Here is a 15,138-nt window from a genome sequence, read left to right as displayed (position 1 = left end):
GGCCCCGCCCCGAGTCCCGCCGCCCCGCCCCCCGCGTTCCAAAGCCCCGCCCCGAGTCCCGCCGCCCCGCCCCCGCGGTCCGTGGCCCCGCCCCGTTTTCCTTGACGCGGGAGGGCGTGGCCGGGGCGGGCCGTGCTGACGCAGGCGCTGGCGCGGGAGGGGCCAGGCCGGGTGCGGGACAACGCCTGCGGCGCCCTGGCCCGCCACGGGGGGGCGCTGCCGCCCGAGCTGGTGCGGACTGGGGGGACTGGGGGGGACTGGAGGGGGCTGGGAGGGACTGGGAGGGACTGGAGGGGACTGGGAGAGACTGGTGTGTACTAGGGGGGACTGGTGGGGAATGGGAGGGGAGTGGAGGGGCACTGGGAGGGACTGGGGGGGGCTGGTGTGTACTGGGAGGGGACTGGGAGGGACGGGTGTGTACTGGGGGGACTGTGAGGGGACTGGGGGCGGCTGGTGTGTACTGGGAGGGGACTGGGAAGGGGGCTGGTGTGTACTGGGAGGGACTGGGAGGGGACTAGGAGGGACTGGTGTGTACTGGGGGGGACTGTGAGGGGACTGGGGGGGCTGGTGTGTACTGGGAGGGACTGGGAGGGGACTAGGAGGGACTGGGGGGGCTGGCGTGTACTGGGAGGGACTGAGGGGAGCTGGGGGGCACTGGGAGGGACTGGTGTGGACTGGGAGGGACCGGGGGGGACTGGGAGAGGTCTGGGAGGGGGTATGGGTGGGTCTGGGGGCATTGGGAGGTACTGGTGTGTACTGGGCAGCAGTGGGGGGGGTCACTGGTGCGCACTGGTGCGCACTGGTGCGCACTGGTGGGCACTGGGCAGGTGGTGGGGCCGGTGCTGGGGGCGCTGCCGCTGGGGCAGGACCTGGGGGAGGAGCCCCCCGTGTTCCGGTACCTGGTGGGGGTGCACGGCCGGGACCCGCCCCAGGTGGGGGAGGGGTATGGGGGGCTGGGGGAGGGGCTAGGGGGGGCTGGGGGGGCCCTGGGGGGGGCTGGGGGGCACTTGGGGGGCTGGGGGGGGCCTGGGGGGCACTTGGGGGTCCCTATGGGGCACCAGGGGGGCTGGGGGGGGCCTGGGGGCACTTGGGGGGCTGGGGGGGGCCTGGGGGGCACTTGGGGGTCCCTATGGGGCACCAGGGGGGCTGGGGGGGGCCTGGGGGCACTTGGGGGGCTGGGGGGGGGCTGGGGGGGGGGCCTGGGGGGCACTTGGGGGTCCCTATGGGGCACCAGGGGGGCTGGGGGGGGACCCTATGGGGGGCTGGGGGCACTTGGGGGGTCCCTATGTGGGTATGGGGGTCCCTATGGGGCACCTGGGGGTCCCTCTGGGGTACGGGGGGTCCCCACGGGGGGTGTGTGGGGCTGGGGGGTACTTGGGGGTCCGGGGGGGGTTTTGGGGTCCCCCCTGACCCCCTCGCCCCCCCCCCCAGCTGCGGCAGCACGCGGCCGAGCTGCCCCGGGCCTGCGGCAGCGTGGTGGGAAGCGGGCGCCTGCCCCCCGGTACGGCACTGGGGGCACTGGGGGCACTGGGGGGAGTTGGGGGGCAGTGGGGGGGGATTTGGGGGTCCCTGGGGGGGGGATGTGGGGCTGGGGGGCACCTGGGGGTCCTGGGGGGGGGTGTGGGGCTGGGGGCACTTGGGGGTCCCTGGGGGGGGGATGTGGGGCTGGGGGGCACCTGGGGGTCCTGGGGGGGGGTGTGGGGCTGGGGGCACTTGGGGGTCCCTGGGGGGGGGATGTGGGGCTGGGGGCACCTGGGGGTCCCGGGGGGGGGGGATGTGGGGCTGGGGGGCACTTGGGGGTCCCTGGGGGGGGGATGTGGGGCTGGGGGCACCTGGGGGTCCCGGGGGGGGGGGATGTGGGGCTGGGGGCACTTTGGGGGGGGGATGTGGGGCTGGGGGCACTTGGGGGTCCCGGGGGGGGGGGATGTGGGGCTGGGGGCACTTGGGGGTCCCTGGGGGGGGGATGTGGGGCTGGGGGCACTTGGGGGTCGTGGGGGGGGATGTGGGGCTGGGGGGCACCTGGGGGTCCCTGGGGGGGGGATGTGGGGCTGGGGGCACTTGGGGGTCCCTGGGGGGGGGGATGTGGGGCTGGGGGCACTTGGGGGTCCCTGGGGGGGGGGTGTGGGGCTGGGGGGCACTTGGGGGTCCCTGGGGGGGGGGGATGTGGGGCTGGGGGCACCTGGGGGTCCCGGGGGAGCCCCCCGACGCCCCTCTGCCCCCCAGAGCTGGAGGCGGGGGTGCTGGGGCTGCTGCGGGACGTGTGGGGCAGCTGCCCCACGGCCTTCGAGGGGGGCCTGGCCCGGCTGCCCCCCGGCGACGCCGCCCGCCTGCGCCAGGCCCTGGTGAGCCCCCGACCCCCGAGTGCAGCCCCTGCCCCACAACCACAGCCCTGCCCCACACCCCCTGCCCCCCAAGTACAGCCCTGCCCCACACCCACAGCCCGGCCCCACACCCCCTGCCCCCCAAGTACAGCCCTGCCCCCCAAGTACAGCCCCTGCCCCCCAAGTACAGCCCCTGCCCCACAACTACGGCTCCTGCCCCCCAAGTACAGCCCCTGCCCCCCAAGTACAGCCCTGCCCCACAACTACGGCTCCTGCCCCCCAAGTACAGCCCTGCCCCACACCCCCTGCCCCCCAAGTACAGCCCTGCCCCCCAAGTACAGCCCTGCCCCACACCCCCTGCCCCCCAAGTACAGCCCCTGCCCCCCAAGTACAGCCCTGCCCCCCAAGTACAGCCCCTGCCCCCCAAGTACAGCCCCTGCCCCACAACTACGGCTCCTGCCCCCCAAGTACAGCCCCTGCCCCCCAAGTACAGCCCTGCCCCACAACTACGGCTCCTGCCCCCCAAGTACAGCCCTGCCCCACACCCCCTGCCCCCCAAGTACAGCCCTGCCCCCCAAGTACAGCCCTGCCCCACACCCCCTGCCCCCCAAGTACAGCCCCTGCCCCCCAAGTACAGCCCTGCCCCCCAAGTACAGCCCTGCCCCACAACCACAGCCCCTGCCCCCCAAGTATGCCCGGCCGCCCCCCAACACCCCCCAAGCACCGCCAGACGCCCCTCCTCCCTTCCCCGTGATGTCATCACTGCCACGCCCCGTGACCTCACGGCCGTTCCCCGCCCCGCCCCCAGGGCCTGGCCGACGCCCCAAGAACCTGTTGATGCCGGTGAGGTCACCGTGTCGGCGTGACGTCGCCGTGGCGGCGGCATGATGATGACATCATCGGCGCGGCAGCGGCGTCAGCGTGATGTCGGCGCGGGCGGAGCCAATAAAAGCCGCCGGAGAGAAGCCGCGGGTTTAATGGGGGGAGGGCGGGGGGGGGCCCGCGGGGGCCCGGCCCCAGGGCGATGGGGCCGTAGGGCCGGGCCTGCTCCAGCCGCAGCCACCCCGCGCCGCACAGCTCTGGGGGGGGAGCCGGGGGTCAGCCCCACACTTGGGGGGCAGCCCCACACTTGGGGGGCAGCCCCACAGCGGGAGCAGAGGGAGGGGGGCACAGGGGGACCCAGTCGGGGGGGGTAGGCGGGTCGCAGCCACAGGCGTGGGACGCTCCCCCCCCCCCCCAAAAAAAAGTGTGGGGCTGCCCCCCAAGTGTGGGGCTGCCCCCCAAGCGTGGGGCTGCCCCCCAACTCACCCAGGCAGAGGTAGAAGAGCCGCCCCACCAGGCTGCGGGAGGCCCCGGGGGGCACCAGCGCCCCCAGCTCCGTCCCCCCCGGCCGCCGCGCCTCCGCCGCCACCAGCCTGGGGGGGAGACCCCGATGTGTGGGGGGGGTCGCGCCGTGGGGCCGGGGAGCCCCGTGGGGCCGGGGGTGCTGACCTGCGCAGGGCGGCCGTGTCGGGGGGCAGCTCCGGTTCGGGGCGCTCGGGGGAGCTCGGGCAGCACCGGGGGGGGGCGGGGGGGGCGGGGGGCTGCGGGGGAGGGGCGGAGGTCAAGGGCTGCCCCCCAAGTGGCCGCGCCCCCCCCCGCGTGTGGGTCCCGTCCCCCCCTCCCCCCCACTCACCGCCGCTCCTCGGGGGGCAGCAGCCAGGGCCGGGGCTCCTCCTCCAGCGTCTCCAGGGTCACCTCTGCGGCGGGGACCCACGGCCACCCACAGTGACCCACAGCCGCCCCATAGCGACCCACGGTGACCCACAGCCGCCCACGGTGACCCACAGCCGCCCCATAGCGACCCATGGTGACCCACAGCCGCCCCACAGCCGCCCACGGTGACCCACAGCCACCCACGGTGACCCACAGCCGCCCCATAGCGACCCACGGTGACCCACAGCCACCCCATAGCCATCCCACAGCCACCCCACAGCCGCCCACGGTGACCCACAGCCGCCCCATAGCGCCCCACGGCTGCCCACGGTGACCCACAGCCGCCCCATAGCGCCCCACAGCCGCCCCACAGCCGCCCACGGTGACCCACAGCCACCCCATAGCGACCCACAGCCGCCCCACGGCCACCCACGGTGACCCACAGCCGCCCCACGGCCGCCCCATAGCGCCCCACGGCCGCCGTGGGTCACTCACCCCAGGAGGGCAGGGGGGGCAGGCTGGGCTCCAGCGCCTCACGCAGCACCTGGGGGGAGGGGGCTGTGGGGCCGGACCCCCCAAGTGGGGCCGGGACCCCCAAGCGGGGGCCGGGGGGGGGCTCCTCACCTCCACCTCGCTGGGGAGCTCCGGGGGGGCGGGGGGCGGCGGCGGGGGGGGGCGGGCGCAGCGACCCCAGAGCCCCCCCAGCTCGGGGGGCAGCCAGCCTGGGGGGAGGGGAGGGTCACGCCGTGGGGCCGGGGACCCCCCCGCGGGGGTGGGGGGAGGGGAGCCCCCCCGGGCGGGGCTCACCGCAGGCGGGGGTGCGCAGCAGCTCGGCCGGGCCCCGGCGCCGCTTGGGGGGCGGCTCCAGCAGCACCTGTGGGGCAGGGACCCCCGTGGGGGGGGGTGTGGGGCAGGGACCCCCGTGGGGGGGGCTGTGGGGCAGGGACCCCCGGGGGGGGTGGGCCGGGCCCCCCGCGCCCCCACTCACCAGCTCCCGGCAGTGGCCGCGGGGCCGCAGCAGCTGCCCCCTGAAGTCCCGCTGGGGGATCTGGGGCTGGGGGTCGAGGCGGGGCGGCCCCGGGGGGCGGCGGCGGGGGGGGACCTGGGGGGGGAAGGTCGGCCCCTCTGCCCCACGGCCGCCCCACGGCCGCCCCACGGCCGCCCCACACCTACCTCGGGGGGCAGCGGGGGCAGGCGGGGCTCCTCGGGGACCCTCAGGGCTGTGGCGGAAAGGAAAAGGGTGGGGGGCTGCCCCACAGGTGCCCCCCCCCCCCCCCGCCCCACAGGTGCCCCCCAAGTACTCACGGGGGGGCGGGGGGGGCGCCGGCACCTCCGGGATCTCCTCCACTGCGGGGGCCGGGGCAGCCGCGCCGTGGGGCTGGGACCCCCAAGTAGCCCCCAGCCCCCCAAGTGCCCCAAAGGGACCCCCCCAGCCCCCCAAGTGCCCCCTAGGGACCCCCTCAGCCCTCTCCCAGCCCCCCAAGTGCTCCCCAGCCTCCCAAGTACCCCATAGGGACCCCCCAAGTGCCCCATAGGGACCCCCCAAGTGCCCCAAGCACCCCATAGGGACCCCCCAAGCACCCCATAGGGACCCATAGGGACCCCCCAGCCCCCCAAGTGCCCCATAGGGACCCCCCAAGCGCCCCATAGGGACCCATAGGGACCCCCCAGCCCCCCAAGTGCCCCATAGGGACCCCCCAAGCGCCCCAAGCGCCCCATAGGGACCCCCCAGCCCCCCATAGGGACCCCCCAAACGCCCCATAGGGACCCCCCAGCCCCCCAAGTGCCCTATAGGGACCCCCCAAGTGCCCCATAGGGACCCCCCAAGCGCCCCATAGGGACCCATAGGGACCCCCCAGCCCCCCAAGCGCCCCATAGGGACCCCCCAGCCCCCCATAGGGACCCCCCAAGCGCCCCATAGGGACCCATAGGGACCCCCCAGCCCCCCAAGTGCCCCATAGGGACCCCCCAGCCCCCCATAGGGACCCCCCAAGCGCCCCATAGGGACCCATAGGGACCCCCCAGCCCCCCAAGCGCCCCATAGGGACCCCCCAGCCCCCCATAGGGACCCCCCAAGCGCCCCATAGGGACCCCCCAGCCCCCCAGGCGCCCGCACCGGGGGGCAGCAGCTCGGCCTCCACCTCTGCCAGGAGCTGCAGCTCCCGCGCCGTCACCTCCGGCAGCTCCTCCTGCGCCCCACAGCGCCGTGGGGCAGCCCCACAGCCCCCCCCAGCCCCCTCCCCACAGGGGATAACCCCCCGCTATGGGGCAGCCCCCCAACCCCCCGCTATGGGGCAGCCCCCCAAGTCCCCTCCCCGCTATGGGGCAGCCCCCCCCCAAACCCAACAGCTATGGGGCAGCCCCCAACCACCAGCTATGGGGCAGCCCCCCAACCCCTCTCCCCGCTATGGGGCAGCCCCCCCAAACCCATGGCTATGGGGCAGCCCCACCTCGAGGGCCGGCAGGATGACGGGCTCAGGCTCCCGCAGGGTGATGATTTCGGGGGACACGGTCAGGGGGGGTGCTGGGGAAGGGGGGAGGGGGGTCAGGGGGGGCCCCCCCGAGGTTGGGACCCCCCCCCCCCATCCTCCCAGCCCCACACTTGTGGGGCAGCGCTTACCCGGGGGGAGCTCCTCCAGCAGCCGCCGCACCTGGGGAGGGGGGGGGGAAGATTTGGGGGGCCCGTGGGGCAGGTCCATGGGGCAGGGCCGTGGGGCAGCGCCGTGGGGCAGGGCCGTACCTGGGGCAGCTCCGTGGGGCTGGGCAGCCCCGGGCCCATCACCCGAAGAAGGGGTCGGGCGCCAGCTCCAGCGCCGCCATCAGCGCCTGGGCGTCCGCCACCAGCTGCGGCCTGGGGAGGGGAGGGGGTTGGGGGGGCAGTTTTGGGGGGCCCTAGGGCAGTGGGAGGGGGCCGTGGGGAACTTTGGGGGGCTATGGGGCAGTGCTGGGGGGGCCGTGGGGCACTTTGGGGGGCTATGGGGCAGTGCTGGGGGGGCCGTGGGGCACTTTGGGGGGCTATGGGGCAGGTTTGGGGGGCTATGGGGCAGTGGGAGGGGGCCGTGGAGCACTTTGGGGGGCTATGGGGCAGGTTTGGGGGGCTATGGGGCAGTGCTGGGGGGGGCTGTGGGGCACTTTGGGGGGCTATGGGGTGCCATGGGGTGGTCTGGGGGGGCCGTGGGGCACTCACCGCCGGGGGGGGCTGAGGTCGATGTTGGGGGGGGGGCCGTGCCCGGTGCAGCCGCCCCAGGATCTGCGCCGCCTCCTCTGGGGGGGGGAGGGGGGAGCCCAAAAACAGCCCACGTGAGCCCTCGGCCCCATAGCCCCTCCCACCCCACATAGCCCCTCCCACCCCGCATAGCTCCTCCCAGACCCTGCAAGCCCCTCCCACCCCACATAGCCCCTCCCACCCCACATAGCACCTCCCAGACACTGCAAGCCCCTCCCACCCCACATAGCCCCTCCCAGACCCTGCAAGCCCCTCCCACCCCACATAGCCCCTCCCAGACCCTGCAAGCCCCTCCCACCCCACCTAGCCCCTCCCACCCCCACAAACCCCTCCCCTGCCCACAAATCCCTCCCACCCCCACAAGCCCCTCCCACCAGCCCCCCATAACCCCCTCCCACCCCTTTAGCCCCTCCCACCCCCACAAACCCCACCCCCCCACAAGCCCCCCAGCCCCCCATAACCCCTCCCACCCCTATAGCCCCTCCCACCCCCAAGCCCACAGCCCCCCAGACCCCTCCCACCCCAGGCCCCGCCCCCCGAGGCCCCGCCCCCCGAGGCCCCGCCCACCCAGCAGGCAGCCGCACTGCCGCCTGTAGACCCGCGCCAGCCCCAGCTGCAGCAGCGCCGCCAGGTAGAGGGAGCAGCGGGGGGGCGGGGCCCCCGCCGGGGGGGGCGGGTCCTCCCAGCCGCCGCGGCCAATGATGAAGGCCGTCACCGCCGCGCTGGGAGGGAGGGGGCGGGGTCAGGGCGGGGCGGCGGGCGCCCCGCCCCCGCCCCCCCCCCCCACGTGACCCCATACCAGGTGCGCGGCACGTCCACGCGCAGGAGCTCCCGCCGCAGCAGGCGCGAGCTGCAGGTGGCCGCCAGCCTGCGGGGCCGCCGCCAGGGGTCGCCCCAGGGCCCGGATCCCCCCCACACCCCAAAAACCCCAAATCCCCCCCAAAAAAACCCCAAATCCCCCCCAAAACCCCAAATCCCCCCCAAAACCCCAAATCCCCCCCAAAACCCCCAAACCCCCCCGAAAGAGCCCCCAAACCCCCCTAAAAAGCCCCAAATCCCCCCCAAATCCCCCCTGAAAAAGCCCCAAATCCCCCCGAAAAAGCCCCAAACCCCCCAAAAACCGCCCAAATCCCCCCAAAAAGCCCCAAATCCCCCCGAAAAACCCCCAAATCTCCCCCCAAAAGCCCCACATCCCCCCGAAAAAAGCCCCAACCCCCCCTAAAAACCCCCAAATCCCCCCAAAAAAGCCCCAACCCCCCCAAAAAGCCCCAAACCCCCCCAAAACCGCCCAAATCCCCCCAAAAAGCCCCAAATCCCCCCAAAAAGCCCCACATCCTCCCGAAAAAAGCCCCAAACCCCCCTAAAAACCCCCAAACCCCCCCAAAAAAGCCCCAACCCCCCCCAAAAGCCCCAAATCCCCCCGAAAAACCCCCAAATCCCCCCGAAAAACCCCCAAATCTCCCCCAAAAAGCCCCACATCCCCCCGAAAAAAGCCCCAAACCCCCCTAAAAACCCCCAAATCCCCCCAAAAAAGCCCCAAACCCCCCTAAACCGCCCAAATCCCCCCGAGAAAGCCCCAAACCCCCCCGAGAAAGCCCAAATCCCCGCCAGAAAAGCCCAACCGCCCCCCAAAACCCGCCTAGATCCCCCCGAAATCCCCCCTAAAAAACCCCAACCCCCCCAAAAGCCCCAAAACCCCACAAATCCCCCCCAAAACCCGCCCCAATCCCCCAAAAAGCCCCCAATCCCCCCCAAAGCCGCCTAAATCCCCCCCAAAAAGCCCAGATCCCCCAAACCGCCCAAATCCCCCCCAAAATCAGCGCCAATCCCCCAAAATCCTCCCCAAAACCACCCAAACCCTCCCCAAACCCCCTCAGAAACCGCCCCAATCCCCCCCAAACCGCCCCAATTCCCAAATCATCCCCCTTAAACCTTAATCCCCCCAAAAGCCTCAAATCCCCCCTAAAAAAAACCAAATCTCCTCAAAAACCGCCCGAATTCCCCCCAAATCAGCCTCGATCCTCCCAAAAAGCCCCAAATCCCCTCCAAAACCGCCCCAATCCCCCTAAAAAAGCCCCAAACCCCCCAAAAAAGCCCCAAACCCCCCAAAAAAGCCCCAAACCCCCCAAAAAAGCCCCAAACCCCCCAAAAAAGCCCCCAAACCCCCCCAAAAAAGCCCCAAACCCCCCCAAAAAAGCCCCAAACCCCCCCAAAAAAGCCCCAACCCCCCCAAAAAAGCCCCAAATCCCCTCCAAAACCGCGCCAATCCCCCCAAAAAGCCCCAAATCTCAAAAACCGCCCCAAACCACACAAAAGCGCCCCAAATCCCCCCCAAAAAGCCCCAAATCCCCCCCAAAAAGCCCCAACCCCCCCCAAAAGCCCCAAACCCCCCCAAAAAAGCCCAAACCCCCCCAAAAAAAGCCCAAACCCCCCCCCAAAAAAGCCCCAACCCCCCCAAAAAGCCCAAATCCCCTCCAAAACCGCCCCAATCCCCCTAAAAAAGCCCCAAATCTCAAAACCCGCCCCAAACCACACAAAAGCGCCCCAAATCCCCCCCAAAAAGCCCCAACTCCCCCCAAAAAGCCCCAACTCCCCCCCAAAAAGCCCCAACCCCCTAAAAAAAGCCCCCAAACCCCCCTAAAAAAGCCCCAAACCCCCCTAAAAAAAGCCCCAGGCCCCGCACCAGATGGTCCCGAAGCAGCCCGTGTGCCGCTGCAGCACCGCCGGGTAATAGAACATGGCGGCGGCCCCGAAACCCCCGGCTTCACCCCAAAACTGGGGGGGGGGGGGGGGGGGAAGGGGGGCACCCCCGGACCCGGCGGGGAAACGGGGCGAAAAAACCCCGAATTGGGGGAAAAGCGGCGGCGGGGGGGGGGGGGGGGCACCCCCTGGAAAGAGCCCGAATTGGGGGGAAATCGCCCGAAAGCGGCTGATAAAAACCCGCAAAAGGCCCCCAACCCCCTCAAATTCGAAATCGCAATTCAAATAAATAAGGGGTTAAAAAAAAAAAAAGGCCCCAAAATCCCGGGGATTGGCCCCAAACCCGCTGCCGCCGCCCCTCACTTACTCAATAAATAACTTTAAAAAGGTTTTTGACCCAAATCCCCACCCCCAAACCAGCTCTAAATACATTAATTTAAATAAGTTAAACCTTTTAAAAACCCCAAATCCCGGGAAGCGGCCCCAAAGCCGGCACTTAAATAATTTAACTACGCGAATTCCCTCAATCAAACCCAATAAACCCCCACCCCCCCCACAAAAACCGGCCCCAACGAAGCCTAAAAAATCAACCCCCCGGCAGATAATTAACTCCCTAATTAACGCCCGCCCCAGCAATTAACGCCGCTCAAAACCCCCCCGGTAATTAATTTGAACGGCCGTTTCTCCTCGCTGCCTCTCGGGGGGGGGGGTAATTAGCGCTAATGAGGCGCAATTAATTAGCGCCGGCCCTGAAGGGAGCGCGGAGCCGCCGCCGCCACCGCCGCCGTCGCCGCCGGACTGAGCGCGCGCCCTTCGCGCCCCGCCCTTTATAACCTCGCCGGGTCTCCCTCCGGCCAATAGGCGAGCCGCTCGCCTCAGCGGCGCTGGCCAATCAGCGCCTCGCTGCCGTCGGAGAAGCCGACCGAAGGGCGGAACAATCGGCGGGCGGGAAAGCGGCGACCAATCAGCGCTTTCCTCTCCTCTCCTCGGAGACAGCCGCGCGGGGGCTGAGCCAATGGGACGCCTTCCCGCCTTGCGCCGCCGGCCAATCAGCGGGCGCCGATGCTTTCCCTCTCGTTCTCCTCAGCGTGAGGGAACGGCGGCGGCGGCGGCAAGGGGCGACCGGGGGGGACCCGGGGGGACCCGGGGGTGGCGGGGAGGACCCGGGGTGGCGGGGGAGAAGGGGGGAACCGCGGCTGAGAGGGCCGGGGGGGGAAGGTGGCGGCCGGGGGGGAGATGGCGGCCGGGGGGAGAGAAGATGGTGGCTCCCACACACCGACAGCGGCTTTATTGTCACCGGACGCGCGGCCCCGCGGAGGCGGGTGAGTGCCCTGGGGCTGGGGGGGGGGCTCAGGCTTGCGTGGCGGGGGGCGGGCAGGGGGTCCAATGGCGGCCGCGGCGCTGTCGAGGAGCTGCTGGGCGAAGGCTTGTTCGAGCTGGGGGGGGGGGGCAGAGGGGGGCGGTGAGGGGCTGCACCCCCCCCCCAAACCCGCGCCCAGTCCTGCCCCCCCCGTGGACCCCCCTCTGCCCCCCCGTGGACCCCCCTCTGCCCCCCCCATGGACCCCCGGCTGCCCCCCGCCGTGGACCCCCGGCTGCCCCCCCCACCTGCAGGACGAGGGTGCGGTTGTGGGGGCCGTCGTGGGGGCCCAGCTCCTGCCCCAGGGCCAGCGTCACCCGGTGCTCGGGGCGGGGGCCCAGCCCGGCCTGGTGACGTCCAACCTCTGGGGGGGGGGGGGGGAGAGGGGCGTCAGGGGGCAGGGGGGCAGCTCGGGGGGGCCCTATGGGGCAGTGTAGGGGCCTACAGGGCAGTATAGGTACTTATGGGGCAGTATAGGGGGTCTGTGGGGCAGTGTAGGTACTTATGGGGCGGTGTAGGGGGCCTATGGGGCAGTGTAGGGGCCTATGGGGCAGTATAGGTACTTATGGGGCAGTATAGGGAGCCTGTGGGGCAGTATAAGTACTTATGGGGCGGTGTAGGGGGCCTATGGGGCAGTATAGGTACTTATGGGGCAGTATAGGGGGTCTGTGGGGCAGTGTAGGTACTTATGGGGCGGTGTAGGGGGCCTATGGGGCAGTGTAGGGGCCTATGGGGCAGTATAGGTACTTATGGGGCAGTATAGGGGGTCTGTGGGGCAGTGTAGGTACTTATGGGGCGGTGTAGGGGGCCTATGGGGCAGTGTAGGGGCCTATGGGGCAGTATAGGGGGCCTATGGGGCAGTGTAGGGGCCTATGGGGCAGTATAGGTACTTATGGGGCAGTATAGGGGGTCTGTGGGGCAGTGTAGGGGATCTATGGGGCAGTATAGGGGGCCTATGGGGCAGTGTAGGTACTTATGGGGCGGTGTAGGGGATCTATGGGACAGTATAGGGGCCTATGGGGCAGTATAAGTACTTATGGGGCGGTGTAGGGGGCCTATGGGGCAGTATAGGTACTTATAGGGCAGTATAGGGGGCCTGTGGGGCAGCGTAGGGGATCTATGGGGCAGTATAGGGGCCTATGGGGCAGTGTAGGTACTTATGGGGCAGTATAAGGGGCCTGTGGGGCAGGTGTGGGGTGCCTATGGGGCAGTATAGGGGACTTATGGGGCAGCATAGGGGGCCTATGGGGCAGTATAGGGGACTTAAGGGGCAGTGTAGGGGGCCTATGGGGCAGCTATAGGGTCCCTATGGGGCACTTATGGGGCGGCTATGGGGCACTTATGGGGCCGGCTGCAGGACACTTATGGGGCGCCTATGGGGCACTTATAGGGCACTTATGGGGCGGCTGCAGGACACTTATGGGGCGCCTATGGGGGCACTTATAGGGCACTTATGGGGCGCCTATGGGGCACTTATAGGGCACTTATGGGGCGGGACTCACCCTCCCGGAAGCGCTGGGCGTCGAAGGCCTGCAGCAGCTCCCCCTCCCGCAGGGGCCCCCCGGCCTGCAGGGCGTGGGGGGCGCGGCAGTGCAGCCCCGCCCCGGCCCCGCCCCCGCCGGGGCGTGGCCGCAGGAAGAGCCCTGGCGGGCGCTGGCCAGCAGCAGCCCCGGGCCCAGCCCCGCCAGCAGCCGGGCCAGGGCGGGGGGCAGGGCCGCGCCCGGGAGCCCCCCGGGGGGGCGCTGCAGCAGCAGGCGGGGCAGCAGGGAGGGGCGGGGCGGGGCCCCCGGGGGCGGGGCGGGGCCCAGCAGGAACTCCCCGGGGGGCAGCCAATCCTGCCAGGCCAGCGCCCCGCCCAGCCACAGCCGCAGGCCCAGGCAGGCCCCGCCTGCGGGAGGGCGGGGTCAGGGCAGAGCCGATGGGGTGGGGAGAGGGGGTGGAGCCACCGAGGGGCGGGGTGAGGGGGGCGGAGCAACAATGGGGCAGGGTCATCGGGGTGGGGCCAGGGCTGAGGGGTGGAGCCCCAGGAGGGGAGTGGCCAGGGATGGGGGCGGAGCTACTGTACAGCTGGGGCAGGGCTGAGGGCGGAGCCACAGTGGGGTGGGGTCATGGGGTGGAGGCGGGGATGGGGTGGGGCCTGGGCTGGGGGTGTGGCCAGGGCTGAGGGTGGAGCCTCAGGAGGGTCGAGCCAGGGATGGGGCGGGGTCTGGAGTGGGGGCGGAGTCACAATAGGGTGGGGTCGTGTGGGTGGAGCTGGGGTGGGGCGAGGTCTGGGGTGGGGGTGTGGTCACATAAGAGGGTGTGGCCAGGGTGGGGGGTGGAGTCACAGTAGGGGGCTGGGGCGGGGCCAGCCTCGGGGGGCGGGGCTTACCCTGGGCGGGTGGGAGGGGCTCTGTACTGTCCACCACGATGCACAGGTTCACCGGGGGCGGGTCCTCGGCTGAAGGGGCGGGGTCAGGCGCGGTGGCCCCGCCCCCAGCCCCTCCCTCCACGGACCCCAGCCCCACCCACTCACCGGGGTCTCCGTCGTCCGGGCGGGGCTCCTCGGGCGGCGCCTCATCGGGGCTGGGGGGTGGCGCCTGGGGGCGGGGCCAGCCGTGGGTGGGGCTGCTCCCCACCGCCCCGCCCACCCGCCCCGCCCACCCCCCCAACCTACCGGGTCTCCGTGGGGCCGCGGGGCTCCGCCCACTCCCGCCTCCTGCCGGGGCCGCCCCCGCCGGGGGGGCTGCGCACCTGCGGGGCCGACGCCTGGGACCACGCCCACCGCCACGCCCACTGGGCGTCCCACGCAGGCAGGTCCGCCTCACATTTGGGTCCCCCCACACGGGACCCCACACGCACATAGGTCCCCCCCACGTATGGGTCCCCCCCGTATGAGTCTCCCCCATATACGGGTCCCACACACATATGGGCCCCCCTACATATGGGTCCCCCACATATGGGTCCCCACACACATACAGTTCCCCCTGTATACGGGTCCCCCCCCACGTATGGGTCCCCCCCAGCCCTGTGTCCCCCACATGTGGGTCCCGTCCCCCCCCTTCAAGTGGGTCCGCCCTTCATACGGGTCCCCCATGTAGGTCTCCCCCTTCCATATGGGTCCCGCACACATATGGGTCCCCCCCACCGGGGTGCCCTCGCCTCTAGTTCCCCAACGCCCCCCGGCTCCTCCCACATGTGGGTGTGTCCCCTCCCATATGCTCGCCCCGCCCCCCCGCGGGGCCCCGCCCCACCTCGCGGCGGGGGCGGCGGCAGGAGGCGATAGACCTTGTAGGGGCGGGGCCCGTCGAGGCGGGAGCGCTCGGGCACCTCCTGGAACTCGGGGCTCTTGTTGAGGGCGCAGCGCAGCCGCGTCTTCCAGCCGGCGGGGTCGGGCGGCGCCCCGGGGCGGAGCCGCCCCTTGTACTCCGCCCACGCCTGCCACGCCCAGACACGCGCGATGACGCCGCGAGGGCGGGGCCTCAGGGGAGGGGAGTGGTGGGGGGGCGGGGCGGGGTCGCGGTCACCTGGCAGAGGGCGGTGCCGGCCCCGCCCCTGGCCCCGCCCTTCCCGGCGTGCTGCCAGGGGATGCGGAGGGCGGAGCGCCCGGCGTCGTCCCACACCAGCCCGGGGAAGCGGCCGCTCTCCACCTGCGCCTCCAGCCAGGGCCGCAGCCGCCGCCCGCTCCCCGACGCCATCCTGGGGGGGTGGGGGGGGACGGTCGGGGGGGGGGCGGAACGATCGCGGGGGGGAACGGTTCCGGGGGGTGAAGGGTGGCGGGGGGGACGCGGCCGCCTGTGCTCACCTCCGCTCCGCGCCGCCGCTTCCGCGAAACCACGTGACCGCCCCGCCCCGCCCC

General features: G+C 71.8%; 2 protein-coding genes and 1 pseudogene across 2 annotated transcripts in view; 1 reads left to right on the top strand and 2 right to left on the bottom strand.

The window, feature by feature from the left end:
- IPO4 (importin 4) overlaps positions 1 to 3,265 on the top strand; it is a 10,981-nt gene extending 7,716 nt beyond the window's left edge. Inside the window, exons 17-21 of the mRNA XM_075135277.1 lie at positions 110 to 231; positions 828 to 932; positions 1,432 to 1,501; positions 2,224 to 2,342; positions 3,130 to 3,265. Coding sequence (XP_074991378.1) covers positions 110 to 231; positions 828 to 932; positions 1,432 to 1,501; positions 2,224 to 2,342; positions 3,130 to 3,159 — 446 coding nt within the window. The 3' untranslated portion in view covers positions 3,160 to 3,265. The remainder of the gene's footprint in view (positions 1 to 109; positions 232 to 827; positions 933 to 1,431; positions 1,502 to 2,223; positions 2,343 to 3,129) is intronic.
- On the bottom strand, positions 3,171 to 6,795 carry REC8 (REC8 meiotic recombination protein). Its single transcript, XM_075135276.1, has 13 exons — positions 6,757 to 6,795; positions 6,637 to 6,667; positions 6,467 to 6,540; positions 6,133 to 6,277; positions 5,322 to 5,363; positions 5,190 to 5,236; positions 5,005 to 5,118; positions 4,824 to 4,890; positions 4,641 to 4,738; positions 4,512 to 4,560; positions 3,997 to 4,060; positions 3,630 to 3,904; positions 3,171 to 3,400 (listed from the first exon to the last, which is right to left on the bottom strand). The coding sequence occupies exons 1-13, from the start codon at positions 6,793 to 6,795 to the stop codon at positions 3,171 to 3,173; spliced, it is 1,275 nt and encodes a 424-aa protein (XP_074991377.1).
- A 4,196-nt stretch (positions 6,796 to 10,991) lies between these two features.
- Positions 10,992 to 15,136, bottom strand: LOC142074577 (interferon regulatory factor 9-like; annotated as a pseudogene).
- Positions 15,137 to 15,138: the final 2 nt, after the last annotated feature.

This window comes from Calonectris borealis, chromosome 38 (assembly GCF_964195595.1).
Source record: "Calonectris borealis chromosome 38, bCalBor7.hap1.2, whole genome shotgun sequence".
Lineage (NCBI taxonomy): Eukaryota > Metazoa > Chordata > Aves > Procellariiformes > Procellariidae > Calonectris > Calonectris borealis.
The sequence above is the reverse complement of the archived record's forward strand: the minus strand, read 5'-3'. Positions and strand labels throughout refer to the sequence as shown.

Excerpts from the sequence above, each read along its gene's own strand:
- REC8 (XM_075135276.1), bottom strand. The coding sequence starts at position 6,795 with ATGGGCCCGGGGCTGCCCAGCCCCACGGAGCTGCCCCAG. Across the intron at positions 6,278-6,466 it reads TCATCCTGCCGGCCCTCGAG|CGGGGGGTTATCCCCTGTGG; the intron begins GTGGGGCTGCCC and ends GCTGCCCCATAG. Across the intron at positions 3,401-3,629 it reads GCTCTTCTACCTCTGCCTGG|AGCTGTGCGGCGCGGGGTGG; the intron begins GTGAGTTGGGGG and ends CTCCCCCCCCAG.